The sequence below is a fragment of the Bos taurus genome, chromosome 2 (assembly GCF_002263795.3).
Source record: "Bos taurus isolate L1 Dominette 01449 registration number 42190680 breed Hereford chromosome 2, ARS-UCD2.0, whole genome shotgun sequence".
In the NCBI taxonomy this organism is placed as follows: domain Eukaryota; kingdom Metazoa; phylum Chordata; class Mammalia; order Artiodactyla; family Bovidae; genus Bos; species Bos taurus.
Genome location: NC_037329.1, coordinates 107,179,858 through 107,204,429, shown reverse-complemented (window position 1 = coordinate 107,204,429; position 24,572 = coordinate 107,179,858). Strand labels below are relative to the sequence as shown.

Sequence of the window (24,572 nt, the reverse complement as noted above, 5' to 3'; positions counted from 1 at the left end):
CAACACCAGCCATGACATCAGAATCTCCATTTTTTTTTTCCTCTTCAGAGTCAACAAACGTTATAACACCTTACAATGCTTTCTGGGGGTAGGATCGTTATCTCCTTTCACCCGTGAAGATGCCAAGAACTCAGCGTGGTTAAGTCACTTGCCCAAGGTCACTTAGGGCAGTCAGGATACGAATCCCAGAAGCTCCGGCGGTTCTGGCTGCAGGAAAGTGGGCAGGTGGCTATGGCGAGGGCCGGCTAATAGTGACGGTGCTGATGACGGGGCCACTGACCAGTGGGCAGCTGGAGAGACGCGACAGATTCCGGGGGTCGGCCCTCGCAGACAGACTGTGGGGTTAGGCTCTGCGGAGCAACCTAAGGGATCGGCAACCTGGGGCTCAGACTGTGCAGCTCCCGGTCCTCGGCCGCCCGCGGGCGTTGGCGAAGGCCAGCCGTCCCGGCCGGGGACCAGCAGGCCTCGTGCGACTGCAAGCAGTTCCTGGGGGAAGCGCCAGAACCAGGCAGTCGGCCGGAGCCTCCAGAGAGGCGGGGCGGGGAGGGCACAGGCGAAGGCTGGCTGCAGCCACTCCGGAAAAACAGCCTCTGCAGCACCCTGCCTAAGTCAGAACACCTTAGAGACAGGCGCCCCCACAACGCAGGTGCAGGAGAGACACGTCCCGGCACCGCGCTTTGCGTCCCAACAGCGGAGCTCGGGAGCTCCGAGTGTCGGCGCAAAGCGGGGAGAGAAGGGTTTAAGCTCGGGTCGCTACTGCTCACTCACGCGGGACAGGTGAGGGACTCTGGCACGCCCCGGGGAGGGGACTCGCCCTGGCCCCACCCCCTCCGGGCCGCCTACCTTTCGGGGGCGTGGCGTTTGGGCCGCCCGGCTCCTAGTGGGCGGTCGGAGCGCGCGGGCCCGCCTCCCGCATATAAGAACGGTGCGGCACTGCAGCTAGCGCAGTTCTCACTGAGACCCGTCACCCGGACTCTACGTGAGACCCACCACCCGGACTCACCATGGTGAGTGCGGCCCCGCCGGCATCGCGCCCGTCCCCTAAGTTCTCCTGTTCTTCGGGGAACCTCTCTCTAGGGCTGCTCAGGGCCCTCTATCCGGAGTTTCAGGTCTCGAGGTGTTGTGGGGGGTTGCCTTCCCCCACCCCCTCCCGGTGGCTTTGGCTGGGCCAAGTTGTCCACTTTCGGATGCTAGGGAGGGTGGTAGAGCGGGGTGGGAATCATCAGTAGCAGAGAGGAGTCCTCCTGGAATCCCCTCCTGCTCCACCAAGTATTTGTGTCCTAACCCTCCTGAGGGGAGTCACGCGGTCCTGTGGCCCGTCCTTTCCGCGGTCGAGGGAGACCCCGCTTGGCTGCCCTCCGCCCCTAGCCTCTCTCTCACTCCCGGGTCCTTGGAACTGACCAAACACGTGTTTGGTGCAAGAAGGTGGGAAGGGGTCAGATCACTTGGTTCAGCATCCCCCTTTCCTCCGACTGTGGGCGCATCCCTTCTACCCACAGTACCCCCCCGTGACTCAGCACCCCTCTTTTGATCCTGGAGGGGTGGCGAGAATGGGGTTCGGCCTAGTGAGGCGAGCCGGAATCTCTCCAGCCAGAGTCCGCGTGCACGGACGGGCAGAGACAGCTGGCGCTGAGCGAGAGCGCGGGCCGAGGCCAGGTTGGGGGGAGGGGAAAGAGGTGTGTGTAGGGGGTGGTATTTATAGCCCAGGGACGGGGGCCGAAATCCAATCCTCGCTTTCCACTGGGATGGACCTGGAAAGAATCTAGAAGGGGCGAATACGGGGCCAGAGCGCGGGATGGCGCTCACCCCGCCCAGGGCAAGGCAGGTTACCTTCGGGGCCTCACCGCAGGTTCCGTTTCCTTTTCTGGGTGTTTGCAAACCGTCACCCCGCCATTTCGGTGTCGAAAAGGGAGGCCACGCCGGCCCTGCTCTGTACCACTTTGGCTCTTCAGAGGTTAATTCCAGACTGGCAGGAATGAGCCTAGGGCAGCGACTGCCCCAGTGCCCACAACCCTCACTGCCGGCGCCTGCCGTTTTTTGCTCTCTGCAGTTTCCGTGAGGGCACCGCAGTGGATGAACGCGGTGAAGATACCCAGGGTGTGGGGGTAGAGATGGGGAGAGCAGCCAGATGGGATTGATCCCCAGAGCCAGATGGGATTTAAAGGTGGTGAGAGCCAGGGCATCCTGCTGGCCAGCATGGTCAGTTGATGCCTGACTGGAAGGCTGAGACACCTCTATAGTTCGCAAGAATGAAAGGGCGAGAGGGTTATATGATATTCTAGTTGTTCATCCTCAAAGCAAAGAATTAATCAACAGCGGACCTCTAGCTATAAATTCGTGGCTCTAGAAAACCTTCTGTCCCTTCTCAGGCACTTGAGAAGCTGATCTGTGGGAGTAGGGATTGGGAACAGCTGAAAAAAATCACTTGTCCTTGTCTCAGTGACTGCAGTGTCTTGCCTGTCTCATATGCACTTGACCTCTCCGTCCTGCCTGAGTGCCCTGTGAATATGGCAGGGTCATATGGAGCCACAGCTCTTACTTGACAAGGTCCCCATGGAGAAGTAGGCTAAGGGAACTGGCCTGCCCTACTGGGTGCCTCCAGTTGGGAAGTCCTATGCAGGAGAGCCTGGGCAGGATGCCAGCCTCTTTGACCTCTGCTCAGGCCCTTTTGCCAACTGAGTCATCCTAACTGGTAGGTGATTGGATGGGAGAGAGGCTCATGAGGTAAGGACTTATGTATGTGGGGCTTATGCCATGTCCCCTCTCTTTACCCTTCAGCGTGAATGCATCTCAGTCCATGTGGGGCAGGCAGGTGTCCAGATGGGCAATGCCTGCTGGGAGCTCTACTGTCTGGAACATGGAATTCAGCCGGATGGACAGATGCCCAGTGACAAGACCATCGGTGGAGGGGACGACTCCTTCACCACCTTCTTCTGTGAAACCGGTGCCGGAAAGCATGTGCCCCGGGCAGTTTTTGTGGATTTGGAGCCTACCGTAATTGGTGAGCAGAGAAAGAGAGGGTGGAATTAAGGGGCTGGAAAGTGACTCTAAGCTTCTCTCTGGAGAGAGGATGTCTAGACCTGGCTTTCCTGGCCCTGAAAACCCCTTGCCCTGCTGGAAGCTGAAGAAAGGAGGCTGATCGCAGACTGGCCTGGGCAGCAGCTCTGGGTTTCTCTCACACACTGCTATCTCAGGCTGGCAGGAGATGAATGCTTCCATATATCTGACCACAGCCACCAGGCTGAGGGAGGGAGGTCTGTGCTGAGCATAGCCTTGTGGTTTCTGCTGTAACGATGTGGTGTATGCCTTTTCAGATGAGATCCGAAACGGCCCATACCGGCAACTCTTCCACCCCGAGCAGCTCATCACTGGGAAAGAGGATGCGGCGAACAACTATGCTCGTGGTCACTACACCATTGGCAAGGAAATCATTGACCCAGTCCTGGACCGGATCCGCAAGCTGGTGAGAATTGGGGGTAGAAAGAAGGAAGCTTTTGAAACGATGCTAATGGTCAGAAACATTTTTTTCCAAATCCATTTCATGGAGTCATCTCTAACTGTACATGTCCCAGAGTGTGCTGCAGCTGTGGGATACTCATTAGTCTGCCTTAACACCTGAGAAATTTTAGACTTTTGTGAAGCCAGAACATAAGAGATCCTGAGGCCCTTTCCCCACCCACATTGCTCTTTTCCTTCTTGTCTTTCAGTCTGATCAGTGCACAGGACTTCAGGGCTTCCTGGTGTTCCACAGCTTTGGAGGGGGCACTGGCTCTGGCTTCACCTCACTGCTGATGGAGCGGCTCTCTGTTGACTATGGCAAGAAATCCAAGCTGGAGTTCTCCATCTACCCAGCCCCCCAGGTGTCCACGGCCGTGGTTGAGCCCTACAACTCCATCCTGACCACTCACACCACTCTGGAGCACTCAGATTGCGCCTTCATGGTGGACAACGAGGCCATCTATGACATCTGTCGCCGCAACCTGGACATCGAGCGTCCAACTTACACCAACCTCAACCGCCTCATCAGCCAGATCGTCTCCTCCATCACAGCCTCCCTGCGCTTTGACGGCGCCCTCAACGTGGACCTGACCGAGTTCCAGACCAACCTGGTGCCCTACCCTCGCATCCACTTCCCCCTGGCCACCTATGCACCAGTCATCTCTGCAGAGAAGGCCTACCACGAGCAGCTGTCGGTGGCAGAGATCACCAACGCCTGCTTCGAGCCTGCCAACCAGATGGTGAAGTGTGATCCCCGCCACGGCAAGTACATGGCCTGCTGTCTGCTGTACCGTGGAGATGTGGTGCCCAAGGACGTCAACGCTGCCATTGCTGCCATCAAGACCAAGCGCAGTATTCAGTTCGTGGACTGGTGCCCCACGGGCTTCAAGGTCGGTATCAACTACCAGCCCCCCACTGTGGTGCCCGGGGGAGACCTGGCCAAGGTGCAGCGTGCCGTGTGCATGCTGAGCAACACGACCGCCATCGCTGAGGCCTGGGCCCGCCTGGACCACAAGTTCGACCTGATGTATGCCAAGAGGGCGTTTGTGCACTGGTACGTGGGCGAGGGCATGGAGGAGGGTGAGTTCTCCGAGGCCCGGGAGGATATGGCTGCCCTGGAGAAGGATTACGAGGAAGTGGGCATCGACTCCTATGAGGATGAGGATGAGGGAGAAGAATAGAATCTCTGCCTGGAGCCCACTCACTATGTTTATTGCAAAATCCTTTCGAAATAAAGTCTCCTTGCACGGTTTCTCGTCCCCTCTGTGAGTGCTTGAGCTTTGCTGCCTTCCCCTTTTGTGCTGCTGCTGCTGCTGTTTCTGCTGCTGCCCTCACTATGTGCTGCTCATGACTTTTTCCTTCCGTGGCTGAAGGTTAGACCTGCCAAGGGGCCCTTGCCAGGCCCGGGAAACATGACCCATGTATTATCCTAGGAGTGCCCAGGATAGGGGGGAGATGAGGACTGGATCTTGGACCTGTCCAACATGAACCATTAAAGGATCTGAGGCTTCACTTCCTTTCCAAGTAGGAGTTTAAGCCCAGCAGTTTCTGTATTTGAGAGTTAGACTGCTACCCTATTCTTCCTGCTGCTCTGCATTCACCGACACTGGAAGCAAAGCTTGGCCCAGACACCTCTGTGCGTTTTAAGGGCTTGGGAGTGGGGCTGAGCAGGCCCAGAGTTCCTGGGCATGGAGCCTAGTCATAAGCTTGGGGGCTGGGAGGGAACAAGGGTGATCTCCTAGAGTTGTTTGTCAGTGCACCTCCCAGCAGCTTTGCAGAGCTTACTTTTGGTCTTGCTGTTTTGCTGGGGCCTAGGGTTGTGCCATTAAAAGTCAGGTCATCTCCCCTCTGTTTGTGCTTTCTTTCTGGCCTCAGCTTCTCTGCTAGCTGGTGGGAGCCTCCTGCCGGGGCCCTGGGGAAAACTTCAAGGTTGCTAATAGGCACCCCAGGACCCACACTGACGTCAGCAGTTGGGGGGTAGGCACGGTTGGCAGGGGAGGGGGGCAGGAGCGTCACTCTCAGGAGCAGGAGACGCCAACCCTGCCCTCCCTGGTGATTCAGGGACGCAGTGCCCTTCCCGAGGGAACAGGTTTCCAGCCCAGCATAGGCAGGGCCCCTGTTTACTCAGCAGAGGAGGCAGGAAGTGGCAGCTGGATACTGCCACACCACACAGGCCCCATTAATCATTAACCATGTGTGAACCAGAACCATCTGGGAGAGATTCTGGACTAAAATGTCCACCACTTCCACTCCCCTTGCCCCTAGGCAGAGGCTGGAAACCAGTTGTGTGGTTGTCCCAAAGCTTCCTCAGGTGTCTCCACCCAGAACCCCTTCCTGGAAAACCAGCTCAGCTGCTCTGACTAAGCTACCCAGCCATGGGTATGAAGAAAGAATGAGGTGAGGGTGCTTTAAGGGGGCCCTTGGCCCAGTTCTTGGCATAGAAACCAGCTCAGGCCAGGGCAGTTTGAAGTTTTTGACTAAGACAAGCTAGGAGAAGAAGTGCCCACTCCCCCACCAGCCAGACCTAAGGTAGGGACACCTGCCTCCCAATGTGGAGGGATGGTCACGCCACCCCCGAGGCTTCGCCAGTCCCTCTTCTCCCCAGGCTCTCCACGGGAAAAGGCAGCCAGCCTTTGGGCGCCCTGCACCTCCTCTCACTCCAGGAACAACGAGACTGAGATCACACCAAGCTGCTTTCACTTTATTCTTGTTTTATACATTCTCCTGCCCCCAGATTTGGAAGCAGATCATGATGTATGCTCAGCAGTCCTGCTCAGAGCCTTGACTATATTCTATCAGTTCCCCTCTCCCCATCCCCCACCATGACCCAGGCAGGCCTCCAGTCCAGTTACTGCTCTTGGGGGTGAGACAGCAGAATCAGAGACAGAAGACTGAGCAAACTGTCCCAGCCCCCAGCTGCCCCCAGTGACAGGGACGCGGTCCTGAACTGAATGGATGGAGATTCTACGGAGGGCGGGCGGCTCCTTGCCAAGGCACAGGGGCCACCTTCTCAACGTGGCCACAGGTTTGTTCAGATGTGGGTAGTGTGCTCGTCTCGAGCCGGGGGCTGCAGCACCTCCAACTGACTCAGGAGCAGAGGAATGTGAGGGCGCTGCTGGGGGTCCACGGTCATCATTGAGGTCAGCAGCTGCCGCAAGGCTGAAGAATACCTGCAGAAGGAGGAGGGGAGGGTGAGGAGGGCGGCCGCCCCCTGTGCTCTGACTCCTGCAAATGGAAGGGAGGAGCCTGAAGTGCCCCTGCTCCTTTCAGAGCTCACCTGGGGCTCTGCGGGATGCTAAGTTGGTTCTGCACTGCAAGGGCCACGCTGTCACCCTTCTGGAACACCATGTCGTAAGGGCCTTCCCCAAACATCATGGCATATAGCACACAACCTAGGGACTGAGCATAACTTGGTTATTCCTTGGAAGGGGACCAATGGAGTCATCTCTCTTTCATTCTGTAGTGAAAGGAGACTACAGTATGCTGACTTTAGTCACGTGACACCACCAGGGCCCCAGAGAAACTGCCAGTTAGCTGAGGCCTCTGCATCTTGCGCTGAGCCGCTGCCTCCAGCCCTGACATTTAGTTATACTTATCCTGCTCAAAGGACAAGATTATACCACTTCCTGAGCAACTGAGTCCAGTGTCAGTGACAGTTCCTAGGAAGGAAGTCGAGGGGGGATTGGGACATACATGCTTCCTGGGGCCCCATGCACTGGAAACCAAAGACTTGCTCCTCCAGTTCACAGCAGCTACAGAGCAGCACTCCTCCCCTCCCACACTCCCACCCACACGCTCCTCACCCAGACATCAGTCCGCTCATCGATGACACAGTGGCTTTGCACGGAAAAGAGCTCCGGGGCCCGGTAGGAGATGGTGCACCGCTGGGCTGCCCAGTCCTGGAACAGTGGCCCCAGAGCTCAGAAGCAGGGCACAGGTCTTGGTCATGTGACCAAACTGGGGCATGCACCAGAAGGGCTTGAGGATGGGGAAGAGATGAGCAAAGGACTCTGGAAACTCTTACCTGGAGGGCCAGAGCTTGGCGGGAGCCCTCCACGTGGATGCATGCTTGATTCATGGACCCCAAGTCCATTAGAACCGGCTGCCCCTCGTTGCCAAGCAAGATATTGGTGGGTTTCAGGTCCCTGCAGGGAAGTAGAAATGACCCATGAGCGTCCCTGAACCAGAAGGCCAGGATCCTAGCGGGGCAAAAGAATCACAGGGACTGTTCCTAGAGAAGAGCACAGAGATCTCTCATTTCTCTTGATGAGGCTCTTCCTTTCTGTCCAGCAAGTGCATGGAGCCTCCCACTGACCTGTGGGCATAACCCTTGGCGTGAATAGCCTCAAGGCCTCTGCAGATACCCAGCAGCAGCCGAATGATTTGCTCTTCAGTCAAGAAGTTGCCTTTGTCCTTCAGCTTTTCTATCTCATTCCACAGCGTACCTCTCTGCAAAACAAGTTTCCCCGCAGTTGATGTTTTTAGCCTCCACTCCCTGAGCCTGATTCTTTCCCTATGTCAGAATCTATAGCAATTTCACCACACACCCTACAGCCCCAGGTGGGTTCCTTAAACCCCAAATCTGAAATGCTCAAACCAGAACATGACTTCTGCTTCCTAATGTGCTTGACTGCTCATAATAGCCCTTGGCACACACGGCTCTGTTGCAACCCCCTCCATAGCCAGGAGACTTTCTGACCTTGAAGAAGGGTAGCAGCAGCCAGGCCTCATGTTTAGTGCCTCGCTCTCTCAGACAATAAGCAACGAGGCGAAGGATGTTGGGGTGATGGAAGAGGCGATGCATGTCTGCTTCTCGTTGGGCCTCCTCCTGGTCCTGCTGCTCATGACACAGGATTCGCTTCAGGGCGTAGAACTGTCCATCATGTAACCCCTCCACTAGGTCCACAAAGCTGAACCCACTGTGGGCCAAAGGGGTCAGTGAAGGACCAAGGTCATCTCCCATACTGCTGGGATCCAGAGGAATTCCCTGGGGAGAAGTGCAGGGGAAGGGGGGGGGGGTGTCTTTCCCATTTACTAGCAACCCTCCCAAGGTGTGACTCTAAAAAGAAGTCTGAAGATTATTAACATTGAGCAAGGACACAGTCACTTCCTAGGTCCTATGGTCTTAATGCAGGGCTTCAATAAATATTAAATAAATAACAGCCAACCTTTATCAAGTGCTATGAATCAGGCAATAGGGGAGACACTTGACACGAATTATCTCATTTAGTCCTCACAGCCCTGCCATTGAAGCACAATTAGCTCTAATAAGCAGATAAAGCAACTAGGTTTTATCAAGGCCATACATGGTGACTCTAGGAAGACTGGTTCCACAATCCACTTTCTTGACCACCAAGGAGCTGGGCTCTGTCCGGTGAATTAGAGGCTCTGTGCTCCTATCCTGTGCTGACTGCTGTCCTTCAAACACCACAATTCTTGGGACTAAATGATTTCCAGAACACTCACCCCTCCCCCAGTTTATGGATGAAGAGATAGCGCTTATGGTCAATGGTGAGAGTTCCCCGAGAGCAGATGCAAAGCGCGTGGCCCATAGTGTCTCAGTCATCCTCCTCAAGGACGGCCTGAAGCTGCCAAAGGGTTCGTCCAGGTCGAGTGGTCTCTTTCAGGCAAGTTGCTGGGGCTCCAGCAGATCATGCTGGAAGGAAAAGAATGGCAGGTCATGGGCGGGGCACAATCCAGCAGACCCCCTAAAGGGCCAATGTGGAGCGCTCAGGCCCAAGTCTCCGAACCTAGAGAAAATAAGCCCTGGCAACGCCAGCTCCAAAAAGGCTGGGGTCAGGTGCCTTAAAAAGGGCCCAGTCCCCGCGGCGACTTCTAGGCCACTTCCTCCAACCCCGGCCCACCTTCAGGCGGCCCCTCACTCGCACACCCTACTGGGCTGCAGAGGCAGGGCACGGGGTAGTTCCGGGAAGAAGTGCTAGGCCCAGACCCACCACGTGCTGAGCCCACTCCGGGTCTCGGTCTGGGTGGGCCAGCCAGAACACCGCACTCACCCGGCTTTAGCTGCAGGGAAGCGCCAGAGACCGGAAACATTGGATACGTCATCAGTCCGCGCCGGCGTAACGGCCCGCAGTATCCTAGCAACCAATGAGCTCTAGGACGATGTGGGGGCGTGGAGCTGAGAGGCCGGGGGCGGGTTAGGCCTGGGGGAGAAAGGGTCCCAGAACCCGGGTGAGGGTTCCACACCTGGCCTGCAGTGGGGGTCAAGACGCAGGCACCTACGTCAAAGGGGAGCAAAGCTGGGCTCGGCCCGAGGCCCCCAGGACCTGCATCTCCCAATGCCAGAGGTAGGAGGCGTCATACCTCCCGTGCACCGGGTGGCCGACTGGGGGTCCAGCCCGGAGCTGGATGCTCAGAGCGGGCGGGAGCTGGCAGCCTGCACCCCTTTGCAGCTCTGATCAGTACAACCTTGGGGGCTCTGGCCTGTATCCTATTACCGTAGTCTGAGTAGTTAAGAGCTCAGGCTCTTGAACTAGACTAGGGTTCTGAATCTTAATAGCCCATTAGCTGTGTCACCTGCACAAGTTACTAGCCTCTAGGAACCTCACTTTCCCTAACTGTAAAATAGGTGTAAGAGTACCAAAAGTTAAATGCATGAACTCTGAGGCCAGACTGCCTCATTCAAATCCCAGCGCTACTAAACTAGTTATGTGACCTTGTTAACAGGCTAATATTTCTATCCTTCAATCACCTCATCAGTAAATGGAGATTATTATCTACTTCATGGAGTTGTCTGAAGATTAAATGAGAGGTGAAGTGCTTACTATAGCGTTTGATGCATAGCCCTGAGTAGTGTCCATAAGCAGAAATAACAATAATAACTATTATTCTTATCCTGGTCTTCACATCCCAGGCTTGGGACTGTGAAGGCAGTGAGTGATGGAAATTCACAAATTTCCAAACCTTGGAACTTTGATGTCTCTTGCCCAGGCAGGGGTAAATTGGAAAGGGGCGCACATCCAAAGATGATAGGATGGCCTAGATGGTCTCTTTTATTGAAACAGGACAGGATTCTCTAGGAAGAAGATTCCTCTTGTAGCCTGATCCCCACCCCAACTTCCACTCCCCTTTCATATACTGAGAAGATATCCTCTGGTTTCCCTTGGGTCTGAACCTGGATCTGACATTCATCTAGATTTAACCTGCCATATACTGAACCCTGTGATAGCAACAGAGGATTCAGGATGGACAAGGCTCTCCCTATCCTCAGGGGGCTCAATGTAGCGGACTTCTCAATGTAACTACTTCTCAATCCTGAATGTGCTCAGAGCACCCAGAAATCTTGTTAAAATACAAATTCTGATTCTACAGGTCTGAGGTAGGGTCTGAGACTCTGCATTTCTAACAAGCTCCCAGGTAATGTTGATGAAGCTGGTTCATGAACCAGTAGCAAGATATAGAGGGTTTTACAAACTATTAGAGTAGCAGGCCAGAGAAGGCAATGGCACCCCACTCCAGTACTCTTACCTGGGAAAATCCCATGGATGGAGGAGCCTGGAAGGCTGCAGTCCATGGGGTCGCTAGGAGTCAGACACGACTGAGCGACTTCACTTTCACTTTTCACTTTGATGCATTGGAGAAGGAAATGACAACCCACTCCAGCGTTCTTGCCTGGAGAATCCCAGGGACGGGGAGCCTGGTGGGCTGCCGTCTATGGGGTCGCACAGAGTCGGACACGACTGAAGCGACTTAGCAGCAGCAGCAGAGTATCAGGCAGCTGCAGGCTGGAGACAAAGTCCAGGCTAATCGCCTGGCAACTTGCGGTGGTCTCCGCCCACTTGCTCGCTGAGGTTCTCTCCCAGGAATCCTCCACGTGACCGCCGGACCACCGTCTGTGACTGGAAGAGCCCCAAAAGCGCCATGGCTCCCAAGAAACCTCTCTGCCTTCCCTTCCTGCTGCTCCCGCTCCTGACGCTGCTGCTGCCCCAGGTAGGATGGGAGAATCGAACCAGCCGCTGGGTGCGGTGAGACAGGGTCAGATCTGGCGGAGGATAGAGTGAAAGTGAAAACAACAAAATACTGGGAAGGGCTAGTTCCGTCTCCTCTGCTCTTGGCAGACGCTGACCCCGGACTCCAGCCCCCTGTGAGCACGGTCTCTCCCCTTACAGGCAGACGCTCGGTCTTTCGTAGTGGATCGGGATCATAACAGATTCCTCCTGGATGGGGCCCCGTTCCGCTACGTGTCTGGCAGCCTGCACTACTTTCGGGTACCGCGGGTGCTTTGGGCAGACCGGCTTCTCAAGATGCGAATGAGTGGCCTCAACGTAGTACAGTTGTAAGAAGTGCTCATGAGAGCCATGGAAGGGTGGGATTCGCTCCTCCTACCTGCCCTTAAGAAGGGGACCAGGACAGGAAGACCGGCTGGGTATGAGGATTGTAGCTCCAGGGCTTCCTTGCCAAGGGTGGGAAAGGGGAGGGCCAGGACCTCCTTCCCACAGCTTCCTGGAGATTCCTGCAGGCCTGAGCCCCTTGGCCTCCCTGGCTTCTCCCTGTCTTGGGCCCTGTTAACCTCTTCCTTTTTCAGTTATGTGCCCTGGAACTACCATGAGCCAGAGCCTGGGGTCTATAACTTTAATGGCAGCCGTGACCTCTTTGCATTTCTGAAAGAGGCAACTTTAGCGAACCTGTTGGTCATACTGAGACCAGGACCTTACATCTGTGCAGAGTGGGAGATGGTGAGTTAGTTGGAGAAGGGATAGAAGCAGAGCTTCCCATGTGCCCCGACTCTAGGGCCACTTCCATCACTACCCTCAACTCCCTCCCTTCTTACCTACCCTATCCTACTCTCAGACAACAAAGCCCACTCACTTTTTTGTTGTCATTATGTTTGTCTCAGGGGGGTCTCCCAGCCTGGTTGCTGCGAAAACCTAAAATTCATCTGAGAACCTCAGATCCAGGTGGGTAGAGAAAAAAAGACTGGACTCAGAAAAAAGCAAACAATAACAAAATGGGTCATTTGGGTACCCAAAACAGAGATCATTCATTCAAATTATTTACTGTTTTAATCCTGCCCAGCAGGATGCTGGGAACTGAGGGACCAGACAGGCTCAGTGTGGAAGACACATTAATTAAAAAAACAAAACAAAACACCCAAAACCTTTTTAAGATTATTTTTAAAATACTACACAAGAAAATGGACAAGGAGTTGAGATAGTGAATAACAGGGCCTCTTTTAGGTAGGAAAGCCAGAAAAGGCTTCTCTGAGATGACATTTCAGTTACTCTAGGAAAGGGAAAGCACTGGGCATATGAAGAGTGAAGTCAGAATGACCAGGTTGAGGAATGGTGTGCTATTCTGGGGGGAGGGCGGCGCTGTGAGTCTTGTGGGATCATGGTTCAGATGAGGGATTGAACCTGGCCCCTTGGCAGTGAGAGCTCAGAGTCCTAACTACTAGACCACAGGGAATTCCCAGGTATGGTATGTTTTAAGACCCAGAGGTAGGACAGAACACTGGCATGAGTGAGGCCAGCGTGGCTGAAGCACAGCGGGTAGGGGAGAGGAGTATGAGAAATTGGAGCTATATAGTGAGTGTTAATGCAGGACCTTTCAGACCATTGTAAGGGGTTTGCCTTTTATTATAAGCACAGTAGAAAGTCACTGAAAGAGTTTAACCAAAATTATCTGATTTGTTTTCAGATTACGTTAGCCTGCATGTGGAAAATGGATTGAGGGGAGCAAGGGTAGAGGTGGAGAAACTTAACTGGGAGACTGTGATTGTAGTTGAGGAGAGATGGCTCCTGGTTGTGGTAGTGGTGGAAATGCAAAGAAGAGGGCAGAAATGAGCTATAGGTGGGAGATAAAGGTCAACAGGACTCAACTGACAGATTTTGATGAGAACGGGAGCAGTGGCGGAGTGGCGGGAGGACAGTGTGGGTAGGATGAGGAAAGAAAGGAATCAAGTATCCAGCCAGTCAAGGTGGTGCTGCCATTTACTGACTTAGGGAAGACAGAGAAGACTAGCGGTGGCAGAAGGTCAACATTTGGGGGAAAAACAGTAGTTCTGGTCATGTTAAAATTTTATCATTCAAGGGATGCGATTTAGTGTATGCTTGGATTAAAGGAGGCAGTGCAGCCTGGCCCTCCTTTATACAGAACACAAAATGTAAAGGAATTAAATGCTTTAAAAATATAAAGATAGCCTCTAAAACGTCTTTCATTAACTCCACCTTTGAGAGTCTGCTATCTGCTAGGCATTGTCCTCAATGACAGGGATGCAGCCAATGAACCTGACAGTCAAGGTTCCTGCTCACTAGTAGGGGAGACCGACAGGAAACAATTACAGACACACACGCTCGATTTTAATTTCTTAAGCACTTGAGAAGGGAGTACGAGGTGATGTGAGAGAGTGTAACAGGGGGAATCTACCATCATCTAGGATATCAGAGGTTTTCTTGGGGAAGTGAAATGTAAGTTGAGTCCTGAAGCCTGAGTTGGAGTCACCTAGGTAAGGAGGCAGAGGTCATGCATGAAGACCCTGAGGGTGAGTCAACAAAAATCACCAACAGGAGTTGAGAATTGAAGGCATGCCACCTCATATAATGATCTTTCATTTGCTGACTTAATGTCCTGGACTGGCAGTTCCATCAGGGTGCAGGTCAGATATTCTACAATTTTGTGAATTCCCATACCTGAGTCTGGTGGGAGCCTGTAATCCCTAGAGTCCATGGGGTCACAAAGAATCAGAAGTGACTGAGCACACAGGCACACACACGTGTATGCTACATCATAGCGATCTCAAGTATTATATATGGTTATGTAATAGCTCCATGTGATGTGTTTTAACATTTTTTTCTGACATTTGAAAAGTGAATTCTCAAGAAATACTGCTTTGTTTCCTATGCTCAAATTTCATTGCCATGCAAATATACAAGTGCTTAGGATTCAGAGTTTCCTCTGACAAGTCACTGCTTCCCAGATGGAGTTATGGACAAGTGGGATGATACACAGTGCTTCCCCGAGTTCAGGAGGCACTCAAGATGCTAGCACTGATGTTAGGGGTGGGGGCCAAGGAGGTGGCAGTGCCCTAACCAGCAGAGCACTGCCCCTTCCTTTAGACTTCCTTGCCGCAGTGGACTCCTGGTTCAAGGTCTTGCTGCCCAGGATATATCCATGGCTCTACCACAATGGGGGCAACATCATTAGCATTCAGGTACCAGTGGAAAGTTGACTGGGCTAGGGGAAGGAGGTGCCAGTGGCCTTAATTTCTCCATCTCAGAGCTGACCTCCACTTTTCCTTTCCCCTGGCAGGTGGAGAATGAATATGGTAGCTACAGAGCCTGCGACGTGAGCTACATGAGGCACCTAGCTGGGCTCTTTCGAGCGCTGCTTGGAGACAGGATCTTGCTCTTCACCACAGATGGACCTGAAGGACTCAAATGTGGCTCCCTCCAGGGACTCTATACCACTGTAGATTTTGGCCCAGGTCTCCCAAGCAAGGGTTCAGAATGAAGTCTGGGGAAGGGGCACCTGTTTCATGTTGCTTACCTTGCACCTTTGCCTCCTTTCTGCAGCTGACAACATGACCAAGATCTTTGGCCTGCTTCGGAAGTATGAACCCCGCGGGCCCCTGGTGAGGAGCCAGAGGGGAGGCCAATCAAAGCAAGAGGCAGCGTGGGGAATGGGTGGTGCTCAGGTCCCATCTTCCTCACAGCTCCTTTCACTTCACGCTCTAGGTAAACTCTGAGTACTACACAGGCTGGCTGGATTACTGGGGCCAGAATCACTCCACACGCTCCATTCCAGCTGTAACCAAAGGACTAGAGAAAATGCTCAAGTTGGGAGCCAGTGTGAACATGTAATTGGGAAGCACTGGGGCCAACATGAAATCTGTAACTGGGTGTTGGGGATGAAGGTTAAGATTCAATGGGTCAGCTTCTACCTTTCTCCCCACTCTCCCCCACTTCAGGTACATGTTCCACGGAGGTACCAACTTTGGATACTGGAATGGTGAGTCTAGACAGTCTCTGGGGTGGAGGCAGGGAGGCAGCAAGGAATTAAGAGTCTGAGGAATGCGTGAATTAGGATGTCTAGAAGCTGGATATGGCTACCACTGCCCCTTCTGAGAGCAAAATTCTCTGCATGAATTTCTTTGCTTAGGCCTATCATCTGAAAGATGCATTGAATTAATTAAATTGATTTGACTAGGTGCTGATGAGAAGGGACGCTTTCTTCCAATTACTACCAGCTATGACTACGATGCACCCATATCCGAAGCAGGGGACCCCACACCCAAGCTTTTTGCTATTCGAAATGTCATCAGCAAGGTGCCCTACCACTTCATTAAGCGCCAAAGGCTTTTACTAATTTAGGGGGAGGGGTGCCCAAATTGTTTGTAAAGGGGTCCCATTAAGTCAGTGATTGTTGTCTGGACCACAAAACCCTCTGAGCAGCCTATTGCAGCATTTCTCACTTACTCAGATGGGACTTCCTGGGGAGATACAAATACATGCAATATTAGAGAATCTTTATGACCCCTGAAGCCCTTCCCTGGACCCCCGGTTAAGAACCCTGCACTAGGGTCTTGGAATAGGGTTTCTTTGTGTGCTTTTCCTATGGCTCCTGAGAGAATTTGGGCTCAGTTCCAGGAAGTTCCCTTGGGACCTTTACCTCCCCCCAGCCCCAAGATGACACTTGGACCTTTGAACCTACACCTGGTAAGCTCCTCTCCATTATTATCTGATTCTGCCCAGCCTGTCCTGCCCTCTATTCTGAAAGTTCCCTTATATTCTGATACTTTCTCCTTATTCTAATAGGATGGGAATTTGCTGGATTTCTTAGACTTCCTATGCCCCCAAGGGCCCATCCATTCAGTCTTGCCAATGACCTTTGAGGCTGTCAACCAGGTAAAGCATAATCCACCAACAGCTATACCAAGGGTCCCCTCAGTTATGCATCTTCCCCACAGTATCCTTTCTTGTCTCTCAGCACATCTTATTTACTCGTTCTTCCACACCTAGGTCCATGGCTATATGTTGTATCGGACCTATCTGCCCCATACTGTTTCTGAGCCAACACAACTCTGGGTACCTAACAATGGAGTCCATGACCGTGCCTACGTGATGGTGGATGGGGTGAGGACCTAATTCCAGGCGACCTGTGAGCCCATTTCCTTTCCTCCCCAGCAAAGTTTCTGGTATCTACCTTTTCCCATTGCCTGCTCACATTTGCAGAGGATAAGGTGGGATGAGGAAGAGTTTGACAAAGGATAAGGTTCTAGAAGGAACTGACAGAAGGGCTTCATTCTTTTTGCCCTCTAAATAATAGTGTCCCAATGTAGCTTCCTGGGTGGTGGCCACAAGCTAGATGCTGAGCCACTCCCTTTCACAGATCCTCTCATCCACAGGTGTTTCAGGGTGTTTTGGAACGAAACATGAAACATAACCTATTTTTGATGGGGAAAATAGGGGCCACACTGGATGTCCTGCTGGAGAACATGGGGAGGCTCAGTTTTGGGTCTAACAGCAGTGACTTCAAGGTGAGCTCGCTTTGCCCTCTCCCTCGCCCCCATACTCTTTACTGAACTCCCTAGAAAAGATAAGGGCCTAAAGGAAGAGCTATAGCCTTAGGGCTTAGAGAGCAAAGCAGCAGCTGGTGAGGGATCTGGACATGGCCACTAGGTGCATTCCAGGGCTTGAGTAGCAGTAGTCTGGCCTTAGTACTTAGTGAATGATAAATTTTCATTTGCCTTCTTCACAGGGCCTGTTACAGCCACCAATTCTGGGGCAGACAATCCTTACCCAGTGGCTGATGTTCCCCCTGAAAGTTGATAATCTTGTCAAAGGGTGGTTTCCCATCCAGCCGCTGAAACACTCACATCCTCAGACCCCCTCTGGCCCCACCTTCTACTCTACCACCTTCCCAATTTTAAACTCAGGCGGGGACACATTTCTGTTTCTACCTGGATGGACGAAGGTATTGCTGATGGTGGGGGTGGGGTGAGGGGTAGGGTGGTAAGAGGGGAAAACCATGGAAGAAGGGAGAGCACAAATTATTCCTCTGATTAGGAGCCCCCCCACCCCCCAGCAAGGGGATAATTCTACCCCTCTGAGAGCTGATCCTTCCTTTTCCTCTACTCCCCAGGGCCAAGTCTGGATCAATGGGTTTAACTTAGGCCGCTACTGGACAAAGCGGGGGCCGCAGCAGACCCTCTACGTGCCAAGACCCCTGCTGTTTCCTAGGGGAGCCCACAACAGAATCACATTGCTGGAGCTAGAAAATGTGCCTCCTCAGCCCCAAATCCAGTTCCTGGATAGGCCCATCCTCAATAGCACCAAGCACAGGACGTACGTCTATTCCCTCTCAAGTGCCTCTGAACCAATGGAGTTAAGTGGGCACTGAAAGAAAGGTAATCCTTGGACCTGGGACAAGAGCAGTGGGCAGGATCCCTTCATGCTAGCCATGGTGACCATAAGGAAACAAAGGCCATGGGCCTGAATGGAAGTATGAGTGCAGTTTCCTTGCCAAACTTTATTGTGATTAAAGTTCCAGAGACAGTACCAGCTCCACACACCTCTGTGGCCCTGTCTTTGCCCTGGTTCCTGAATGTCTTCACCCTAATCTTCCAAACACTCTGTGGTTCTGTGGGGGAAGAAGCAGCCTAGGGCCAGTGGGAATGTGCCCTCTCAGGGCCTAGCACTGGCCCCAGGTGGAGCTTTAAGAGATCAGGAAGAGGGCTTCCCAGCCTGACAGCGATGATCCCGTAGGCAGCGTGTGGAGCAGAAAGAGAAGTCAAGGTAGTGAAAAGGAACAAGGCCTTGGAGAGACATCCCACAACTCCAGCAGCGTCTGAATAAGAGGGAGAAAATGGCTGGAGAGGAATCCCAGAAACATTTCAATCCAAGCTTTCCCCTCCCACCCTGTCACTTCTGTTTTTATTCCAGAGGTTCCCAAAACATCTAAAATCCCTTCAACAGCCTTTCTGAACACAGAGCAGCACTTGCTCTACTTGTACAGAATGGCCCCGCCCACATCACAGCCCACCCCCCACACCTGCCCCCTCCACTTACGGAATATTGCTGACGGTGATGGCAGGGTCGGGGGTCTGAGGGTTGAGGGCTCCCAACTGGGCAGCTAGTCTGCGCTCTGCAGCCAGAGCTCTCTGAGGGGAAGAGAAGCTGTGTTAAGTACAAGGCCTCAGTGGTGGAGAGTGTGTCCAAGAAGTGATGGCTGCACACCAGGGAAGGGATCAGACCTCTGGGGAAGTGTTGCTGTGGAAGGAAGAACCCCCAGCCTCACCTTCTCCCGGTCGCTGAGGGCAGCAAATCGCTGCTGCTCTTCTTGCTCCTGCTTCTCCTGCTCCTGCTGCTTCCGCTGCTGTTCCTCCCGGTGCCGCCGGGCTGCCTTCTGCTCCCTTCTCCGAGTGGCCTGCCGTGCCTCCATTTCTGCTGTTAGCGGCCCCGGCACCTGGAGGATTTCCGGGAAAGCATAAGGTAAAGATCTGTACAAACTATCCTTGATAAGACTGTAGGAGAGTAGAAAAGATCTAGCCAGCATCTCTGATGCCTTCCCATTCTGCTGCTTCCTTCTTCAGCTGACCTGAGCTTTGCTGTAATCATAAGCATCTGGATTCTTCTCCATGAACCTCCGGAACTCATTGCGTGTCGATCTGTCAGCTGCAACTGTATACGGTGGCCGAGCTCGGGAATCCCTAAGTGCGAAAACCCCCCAGACAGGTTCAGTTTGCCTGCTGCACCTCCCAACATTGCCCAAGCAGACCAAGGGAAATACTGTTAATTAAGCAAGGCCAAGATTAGCGTCCAGATCATCCTCTGTACCCTAGCGGAGATCGGCATGAGGACTTCACTTACTGCACAGTGGGGTCCGCACCTGCCTCCAGCAGCAGGCGAACCACTGAGCCTCTCCCAGCTGCGGCTGCTGCGTGCAGGAGAGTGAAGCCACCAGAGCCCAAGGGGGCACTGAGCAGAGGCAGAACTCCAGGGTGTAGGGGGCTGGCAGTGAGTCGGTCCTTCAGCATCCCCACATCTCCAGCTCGGCAAGCAGCTAGAAGCACATCCCAGAGCTCCGACTGACAGGGGGACGTGGCCTCATCCAAGGGAGGCCGCAAAGGGGCTGACCCTGAAAGGGCCTCATCTTCCTTTGGTTGCTGGGAAAGAGTCATTTGTGCCCCAGACTCCAGGTCTTGCTTTCTCTCCCTCTTATTCCTTTTTCTCCTCCTTTGCTTGGGAAATACGTCAAACTCACGAAGATCCAGCGTTCCCAGTGTCACCTCTACTAGCTCCAACTCTACCTGGGAGCCATCTCCTCCTTCTGATTCTGATCCTAGGGGAAAAAAGTTGCTATGTTAGATCCATCTCAGGAATAAGAAGAGGGTAGAAGGGTGTGGGCTGCCCCAGATGCCTAAGAATGTACACAGAGAGATAATCCAGATCACTTGAAATAAAATTGTTTGTATTTTGTCAACCAAGATAAAGTAGTATATCAGGAGCTGAAGCCATTAGTATCATGTGAAGAAATGAGGCTCACAGCCCCAGGGCAGGCCCAGAAGAAGCTATTCAGGGACGAGAGTCCCTGGACATTCCCATAACAGCCTTAGGGTAGTCAAAACAGAGGAGCATGGAGCAGTTGACAGCCATGCAGGTGATAGTCTGCAGCATGGGAAGCAACCCCTAGCTCCAAACCAGTGCACCCAAGAAGGCAAGTAAATTATGTTAAGATCCACACAACACATGTGCCAGCATCGACTTCATGCTAAGACTTTCCTAAGAACTAGAGATACATCAGTGATCAAAAGTGATGATAGGAAATTTGGAAAAATCACAAAACATATTTCAGTAATTGCTACCACGTACTGAACAGATGTGTCTGTGTGTGTGGGAGGCGGGGCGGCGGGGTTAGTGTGTAAGGGCTTACCTATAAATAGGGAAGTGGGTAAAGTTATGACAGCAGGAGATTTACCACTGCATTTCTAGGACAGACATCCCCCCAGAGAGAGACCTGACAATTGCCAGGTGGTGTGCAAACCCTGTGTGGGAGCTTCCTTGTTCTGCCCGAGTGCCTCATTTTCATCACTGGGGACTTTGCTTTCTTCCTCGATAACCTTCCTTTCTCTCACTCTCTTCCTGTGTGTCTGAGGTAAATCCAACCTGCTTGTCTCCCGGGGGTCTTCTCCTGCCATAAAACAACAGACTTAGCTGAGGAGAAGCCAGCTCAGGTTTCTGTCAACGAAAATGGCATCAGACTGCAGTCCGAGGGCTAGAAAACCATCTGGATGCACGAATGAGAACCCGAGGCCCGGGTGGAACATTTAGGAAGTATGGGGATCTAGAAGGAAAGCTCACCATGGATGTGTAACGTGGTCAGCTTATGGACTACACGCTGTAGCTCTTGAAAGGTGGGTCTTCGGGTAGCGAGGGGGATATCCCAAAGTCGGGGATCTCCCCGGCGCAGGGGAGCCTCACGGCCCCCGAAGAACAAGGACCGGCCAGAGCGGGGGGCACGCAGAAGTATTGTCCCAGCCTCCTCCAGTGCCTTAGCCCAGGCTGGCCCTGCCAGCAGGTCACGAACTTCCTAGAGAAGACAGTAACTCAGCTCTGTAATTCTTCACTTGCTACTTTTAAACCTCCGACCAAAAACTGACGTACAGATGACGTGTAGGGAATGGGGAGTGGAGAATGAGAGGATTAAGACTCCTGGGCATCCACCCCATTCTACCTTCATCTACCCAGAAAGAACAAAGACAGGAACACAGGAGCCAGCCTCCCTGCTATACCATTTAATCAATCAAGAGGAGAGAAGTGGGGATTAGAGACACACCAGACCTGGGCACGTAACTCACCTTATAGAGTGCGGCTTCATTGTAGCGCCTCAGACTGGCCCCAGCAGAGTGAGCAGCTGCACCCCGGGCATCCCGAAGCCCCTGGGCTGTGCCCCGCTTGGCCCGCACTGTGTAGCGGTGAAAGGTTTTGTGTGTCAACACTTCTCGTCTGTAGACAGCACAGACTTAGTACTGGAAATCAGATGGTACTCCCAGGCTAAAAGGATCCATTCCATTCCATCCTTGCCCCATGCAGCACCCTCTCACCCTTGGAAAATGGCACCAGCAAAGTGCCCAGCAGCAGCCATGAGCACCACACAGTCCCTGGGACCTCCAGTCTGCAGGTTCTGAAGCAGCAGTTCTGATTCTTCAAGGGGCACCTGGAGACACAGGAGCAGCACAAACATCTCTGTGGCACTTACTGGGAATAAGAAACAAGTGCCAGTGCTACGTGATTCACAGGCACCATCTCTTTTGATACAACAGCTCCATGCTTGTCTCCATTTTATAAATAAGAAAGTTAGAGGTTTGCAGAGGTAGTCAAGACCAAGTAGGAGAACCACAATTCCAACCTAGATCCTTCTATTTCCAAATTGAATTCCACTGCACTTGACCCTTCTAAGATTCAGGCCAGTTCGACTGTGCCATCAAGCGTGACACCCACCCCGAAGAGGAAGGAAGGGAAGAAGTGAGAAACAGACTGTGCTGAGGGGAAATCTAGGCTGAGTGTACAGAAGGCTGGGACTGACCACACAATATGTGCTGGCACTTGCGTGGCGAGGGCCTAGGACACAGCGATAGGCATAAAGAAACTGGCCCTGGGCATTCTGGAAAAGAACCCGATGCGGGTGGAAGCCTTGGGGTCGCGTAGGCTTCTCCAAGTCAGCCCTCTCCTCATCCAGTATCTGCAGGTCCTCCTCACTGTCTGAGTCTGAGTCTTCTGATCCTGAGATGCTGGAAAGATCGCCTGAGAACAACGAAAGATACGAAAGCTTGGTGCCCCATCTCTGACCTTTCTTCAAGCTCCTCAACTAGGGTCTTTCTCCATCCCCATGACTGCTTCGCACATGCTCTCCCACCAGTCATCACCTGTCGAACTCTGCTTTTCAAAGTCCAGGGCAGACAGAAGAGGCTTGTCCTTGAGACGCTGCTTTAGGTTAAACCGATGCCAGTCAAGCTTGTAATGTTCCCTCTGGTATGAGGCAAAGAGGGAAGAACAATGTGGAAATATGCCTGACCCAGCCTTCTATGGTACCCGAGACCTAAAAAAGAACTCCACCAAGTATGACCAGGTAATACTAACTTCCTTACTTAAAATGTAGACCTTCATTAAAGACAAATTTCTACCTCTTTACCCCAACCATGACATTTTTGCTTCCACATTTAGCTCTGCACCTGGTCTTTTACCTGTTCTTGGTGGTTCTGGAAGACTTGGTCACAGGTTGAACAAAACAACTTCTCTGAAATATCCAGAGCTCCCTGGAATGGTCTTCTTTCTGGGCTTATTTGCTCCTCTGAACCTAAAAAAGGGGAGGGTAAACAGAGGTAGAATGGGGACCCAAATCCACACTAATCTAGGATTACACTCAGTGTCTGATACACAAAGCAGAAGATACAAATGAGAGAGATAGCATGTCATTGCCTTCAAGGAATTTAACAATCTAGTAATCATGAAATAAATGACACAGCAATCACTTTATAGAATAAATATGCTTCTGAAAAGATATGCATAGGATGAATATAAACAGTGTGTGTAAATAAACAACAGGGATTGTTTAGAGGAATCCTGAAAGTGAAAGTGTTAGTCGCTTAGTTCTCTGACTCTTTGCAATCACATGGACTGTAGCCCACCAGGCTCCTCTGTCCATGAAATTCTCCAGGAAAGAACACTGAAGTGGGTTGCCATGCCCTTCTCCAGATCTTCCCGACCCAAGGATCGAACCTGGGTCTCCCACAGAGCAGGCAGATTCTTTACCATGTGAGCCACCAGTGAATGGTTTCTGGTAAGGTTAAGATTATTTTTAAACTGTGCAAATAACTCTTCCCCAATACCATCTTTTTAGCTTATATTTCCAATTACTGTATGCAGTTGTTGTTTTTTTTTTTTTTTTTAAGTATAAGAAAACAGTTAAACTAAAGTAATATGAAACCAACAGTAAGTTGTTCTATACTCAGCAAGAAGGAATGATTTGATTGGAATAGTTACATGTGGGTGGTATCAAGGAATAGTGACGTGTTTTTGCAGGCAGTGGTGTTAATGTGATGAGGCATAAGCAATGGCAAGAGATTTGCTTGGAGACAATTCAGGAGCCTGTTCTAGAATCCAGCGATCGAGTGAAGTTTTTTTTTTTTTTAATCAGAAAACATGTACAAATGTTGCCTTAAATTCATAACAGTTAAGAAAAATATACACAAACTTCAGCGTAAAAGTAAAAAACAAACACTTCAGTTGGGAGCTGATAAATTTTATCCAGTGGAAGGAGATATCAACAAGAGCTCCTAAGCTGGGAAACACCAGTAAGAATGTGTTCCCTGGAGGAGCAATAAGCTCCAAAGTGTCCTGTCATCTCTCTCAGGTCCACCCCACATCTTCCCAGATACCTGGACAGGAAGTCTGCAGAGACTGGGCCAAGGCCTCCTCGGGAAAGTGGCTCACCAGGCGCAGGCCCTGAAGGACCGGAGCATCCGTGCTGAGGTCAAACAGGGAGACCGACACAGGAGCCTGGGTTGCAGCTGGAGCCGGCGACATGGCTGAGCAGAAATTTACTTAGAAGCAGCTGCTGGAGCAGAAAAGTGGTTAAGAAACAGAGCTTCCCAAAGCAAGCTCCTATGCCGCGTCCCCAGCCAGCGTGACTTCGTTTCTCCCACTCCGCAAGGCACCACGGCCACTCACCCGGGTACCAGGGGTGGACCCAAGGTTAATACGTGATCCCAGCCCGCTTTCTGAAATCCCGTCTCGGACCACACCAAGAGTGAAATGGGCGCGAACTCAGCAACCAAGTCGACTCCAGCAGAGTTAAAATCACCAGTCCCTTAACCAACTTCTCCTCGTTACCCGTGCGGTGAGTTCCAGCAGGGACTACACCGCGTGGACTCGCCCCGGCCCGCAGATGCTGCACTTAAGTTTAGAGGGAGAGGAGAGGCACCGGAAGTCTACAGTTCGAAGCCGGGATTTTTGCAACACCGTAACAAACTCGTCACTACGGAGGAGCGAAGAGGACAAAAGGCATTGCTTGCATCTGAGCCCCGCCCCAGCTGGAGTGCACAATTGGTTCCCTGA

General features: G+C 52.3%; 4 protein-coding genes across 17 annotated transcripts; 2 read left to right on the top strand and 2 right to left on the bottom strand.

The window, feature by feature from the left end:
* Positions 1–952: 952 nt before the first annotated feature.
* Positions 953–4,750, top strand: TUBA4A (tubulin alpha 4a). Its single transcript, NM_001078158.1, is given in 4 exon segments — positions 953–1,007; positions 2,779–3,001; positions 3,315–3,463; positions 3,708–4,750. Coding segments are annotated over 4 exon segments (1,347 nt in total). The 5' UTR covers positions 953–1,004; the 3' UTR covers positions 4,680–4,750.
* Positions 4,751–6,178: 1,428 nt separating this feature from the next.
* STK16 (serine/threonine kinase 16) lies at positions 6,179–9,557 on the bottom strand. Of its 6 annotated transcripts, none has more exons than NM_001046255.2 (8): positions 9,513–9,557; positions 8,965–9,154; positions 8,198–8,417; positions 7,814–7,947; positions 7,523–7,643; positions 7,302–7,397; positions 6,776–6,897; positions 6,179–6,668 (listed from the first exon to the last, which is right to left on the bottom strand). In NM_001046255.2, the coding sequence occupies exons 2-8, from the start codon at positions 9,048–9,050 to the stop codon at positions 6,530–6,532; spliced, it is 918 nt and encodes a 305-aa protein (NP_001039720.1). In that variant the 5' UTR covers positions 9,051–9,154; positions 9,513–9,557; the 3' UTR covers positions 6,179–6,529. The 6 variants fall into 6 exon arrangements, with proteins under 6 accessions (NP_001039720.1, XP_059730567.1, XP_059730568.1 ...); XM_059874584.1 differs by having other exon boundaries at positions 9,363–9,553; XM_059874585.1 differs by having other exon boundaries at positions 9,453–9,553.
* Positions 9,558–9,636: 79 nt separating this feature from the next.
* On the top strand, positions 9,637–18,025 carry GLB1L (galactosidase beta 1 like). 4 transcript variants are annotated; one of them, NM_001206002.2, is made up of 17 exons: positions 9,637–9,806; positions 11,322–11,448; positions 11,628–11,794; positions 12,044–12,194; positions 12,356–12,416; positions 14,574–14,668; positions 14,767–14,941; positions 15,030–15,088; positions 15,192–15,313; positions 15,425–15,465; positions 15,664–15,782; positions 16,098–16,172; positions 16,272–16,361; positions 16,476–16,589; positions 16,862–16,993; positions 17,215–17,430; positions 17,599–18,025. In NM_001206002.2, the coding sequence occupies exons 2-17, from the start codon at positions 11,380–11,382 to the stop codon at positions 17,854–17,856; spliced, it is 1,944 nt and encodes a 647-aa protein (NP_001192931.1). In that variant the 5' UTR covers positions 9,637–9,806; positions 11,322–11,379; the 3' UTR covers positions 17,857–18,025. The 4 variants fall into 4 exon arrangements, with proteins under 4 accessions (NP_001192931.1, XP_059731105.1, XP_059731106.1 ...); XM_059875122.1 differs by lacking the exons at positions 9,637–9,806; positions 17,215–17,430 and having other exon boundaries at positions 11,333–11,448; positions 17,599–18,023; XM_005202852.5 differs by lacking the exons at positions 9,637–9,806; positions 11,322–11,448 and having other exon boundaries at positions 11,703–11,884; positions 17,599–18,023.
* Positions 17,966–24,520, bottom strand: ANKZF1 (ankyrin repeat and zinc finger peptidyl tRNA hydrolase 1). 6 transcript variants are annotated; one of them, XM_010802328.4, is made up of 14 exons: positions 24,186–24,505; positions 23,894–24,072; positions 22,700–22,812; positions 22,382–22,484; positions 22,042–22,259; positions 21,560–21,672; positions 21,314–21,461; positions 20,817–21,045; positions 20,473–20,646; positions 19,326–19,797; positions 19,054–19,165; positions 18,754–18,921; positions 18,525–18,616; positions 17,966–18,303 (listed from the first exon to the last, which is right to left on the bottom strand). In XM_010802328.4, the coding sequence occupies exons 2-14, from the start codon at positions 24,039–24,041 to the stop codon at positions 18,180–18,182; spliced, it is 2,214 nt and encodes a 737-aa protein (XP_010800630.1). In that variant the 5' UTR covers positions 24,042–24,072; positions 24,186–24,505; the 3' UTR covers positions 17,966–18,179.
* Positions 24,521–24,572: the final 52 nt, after the last annotated feature.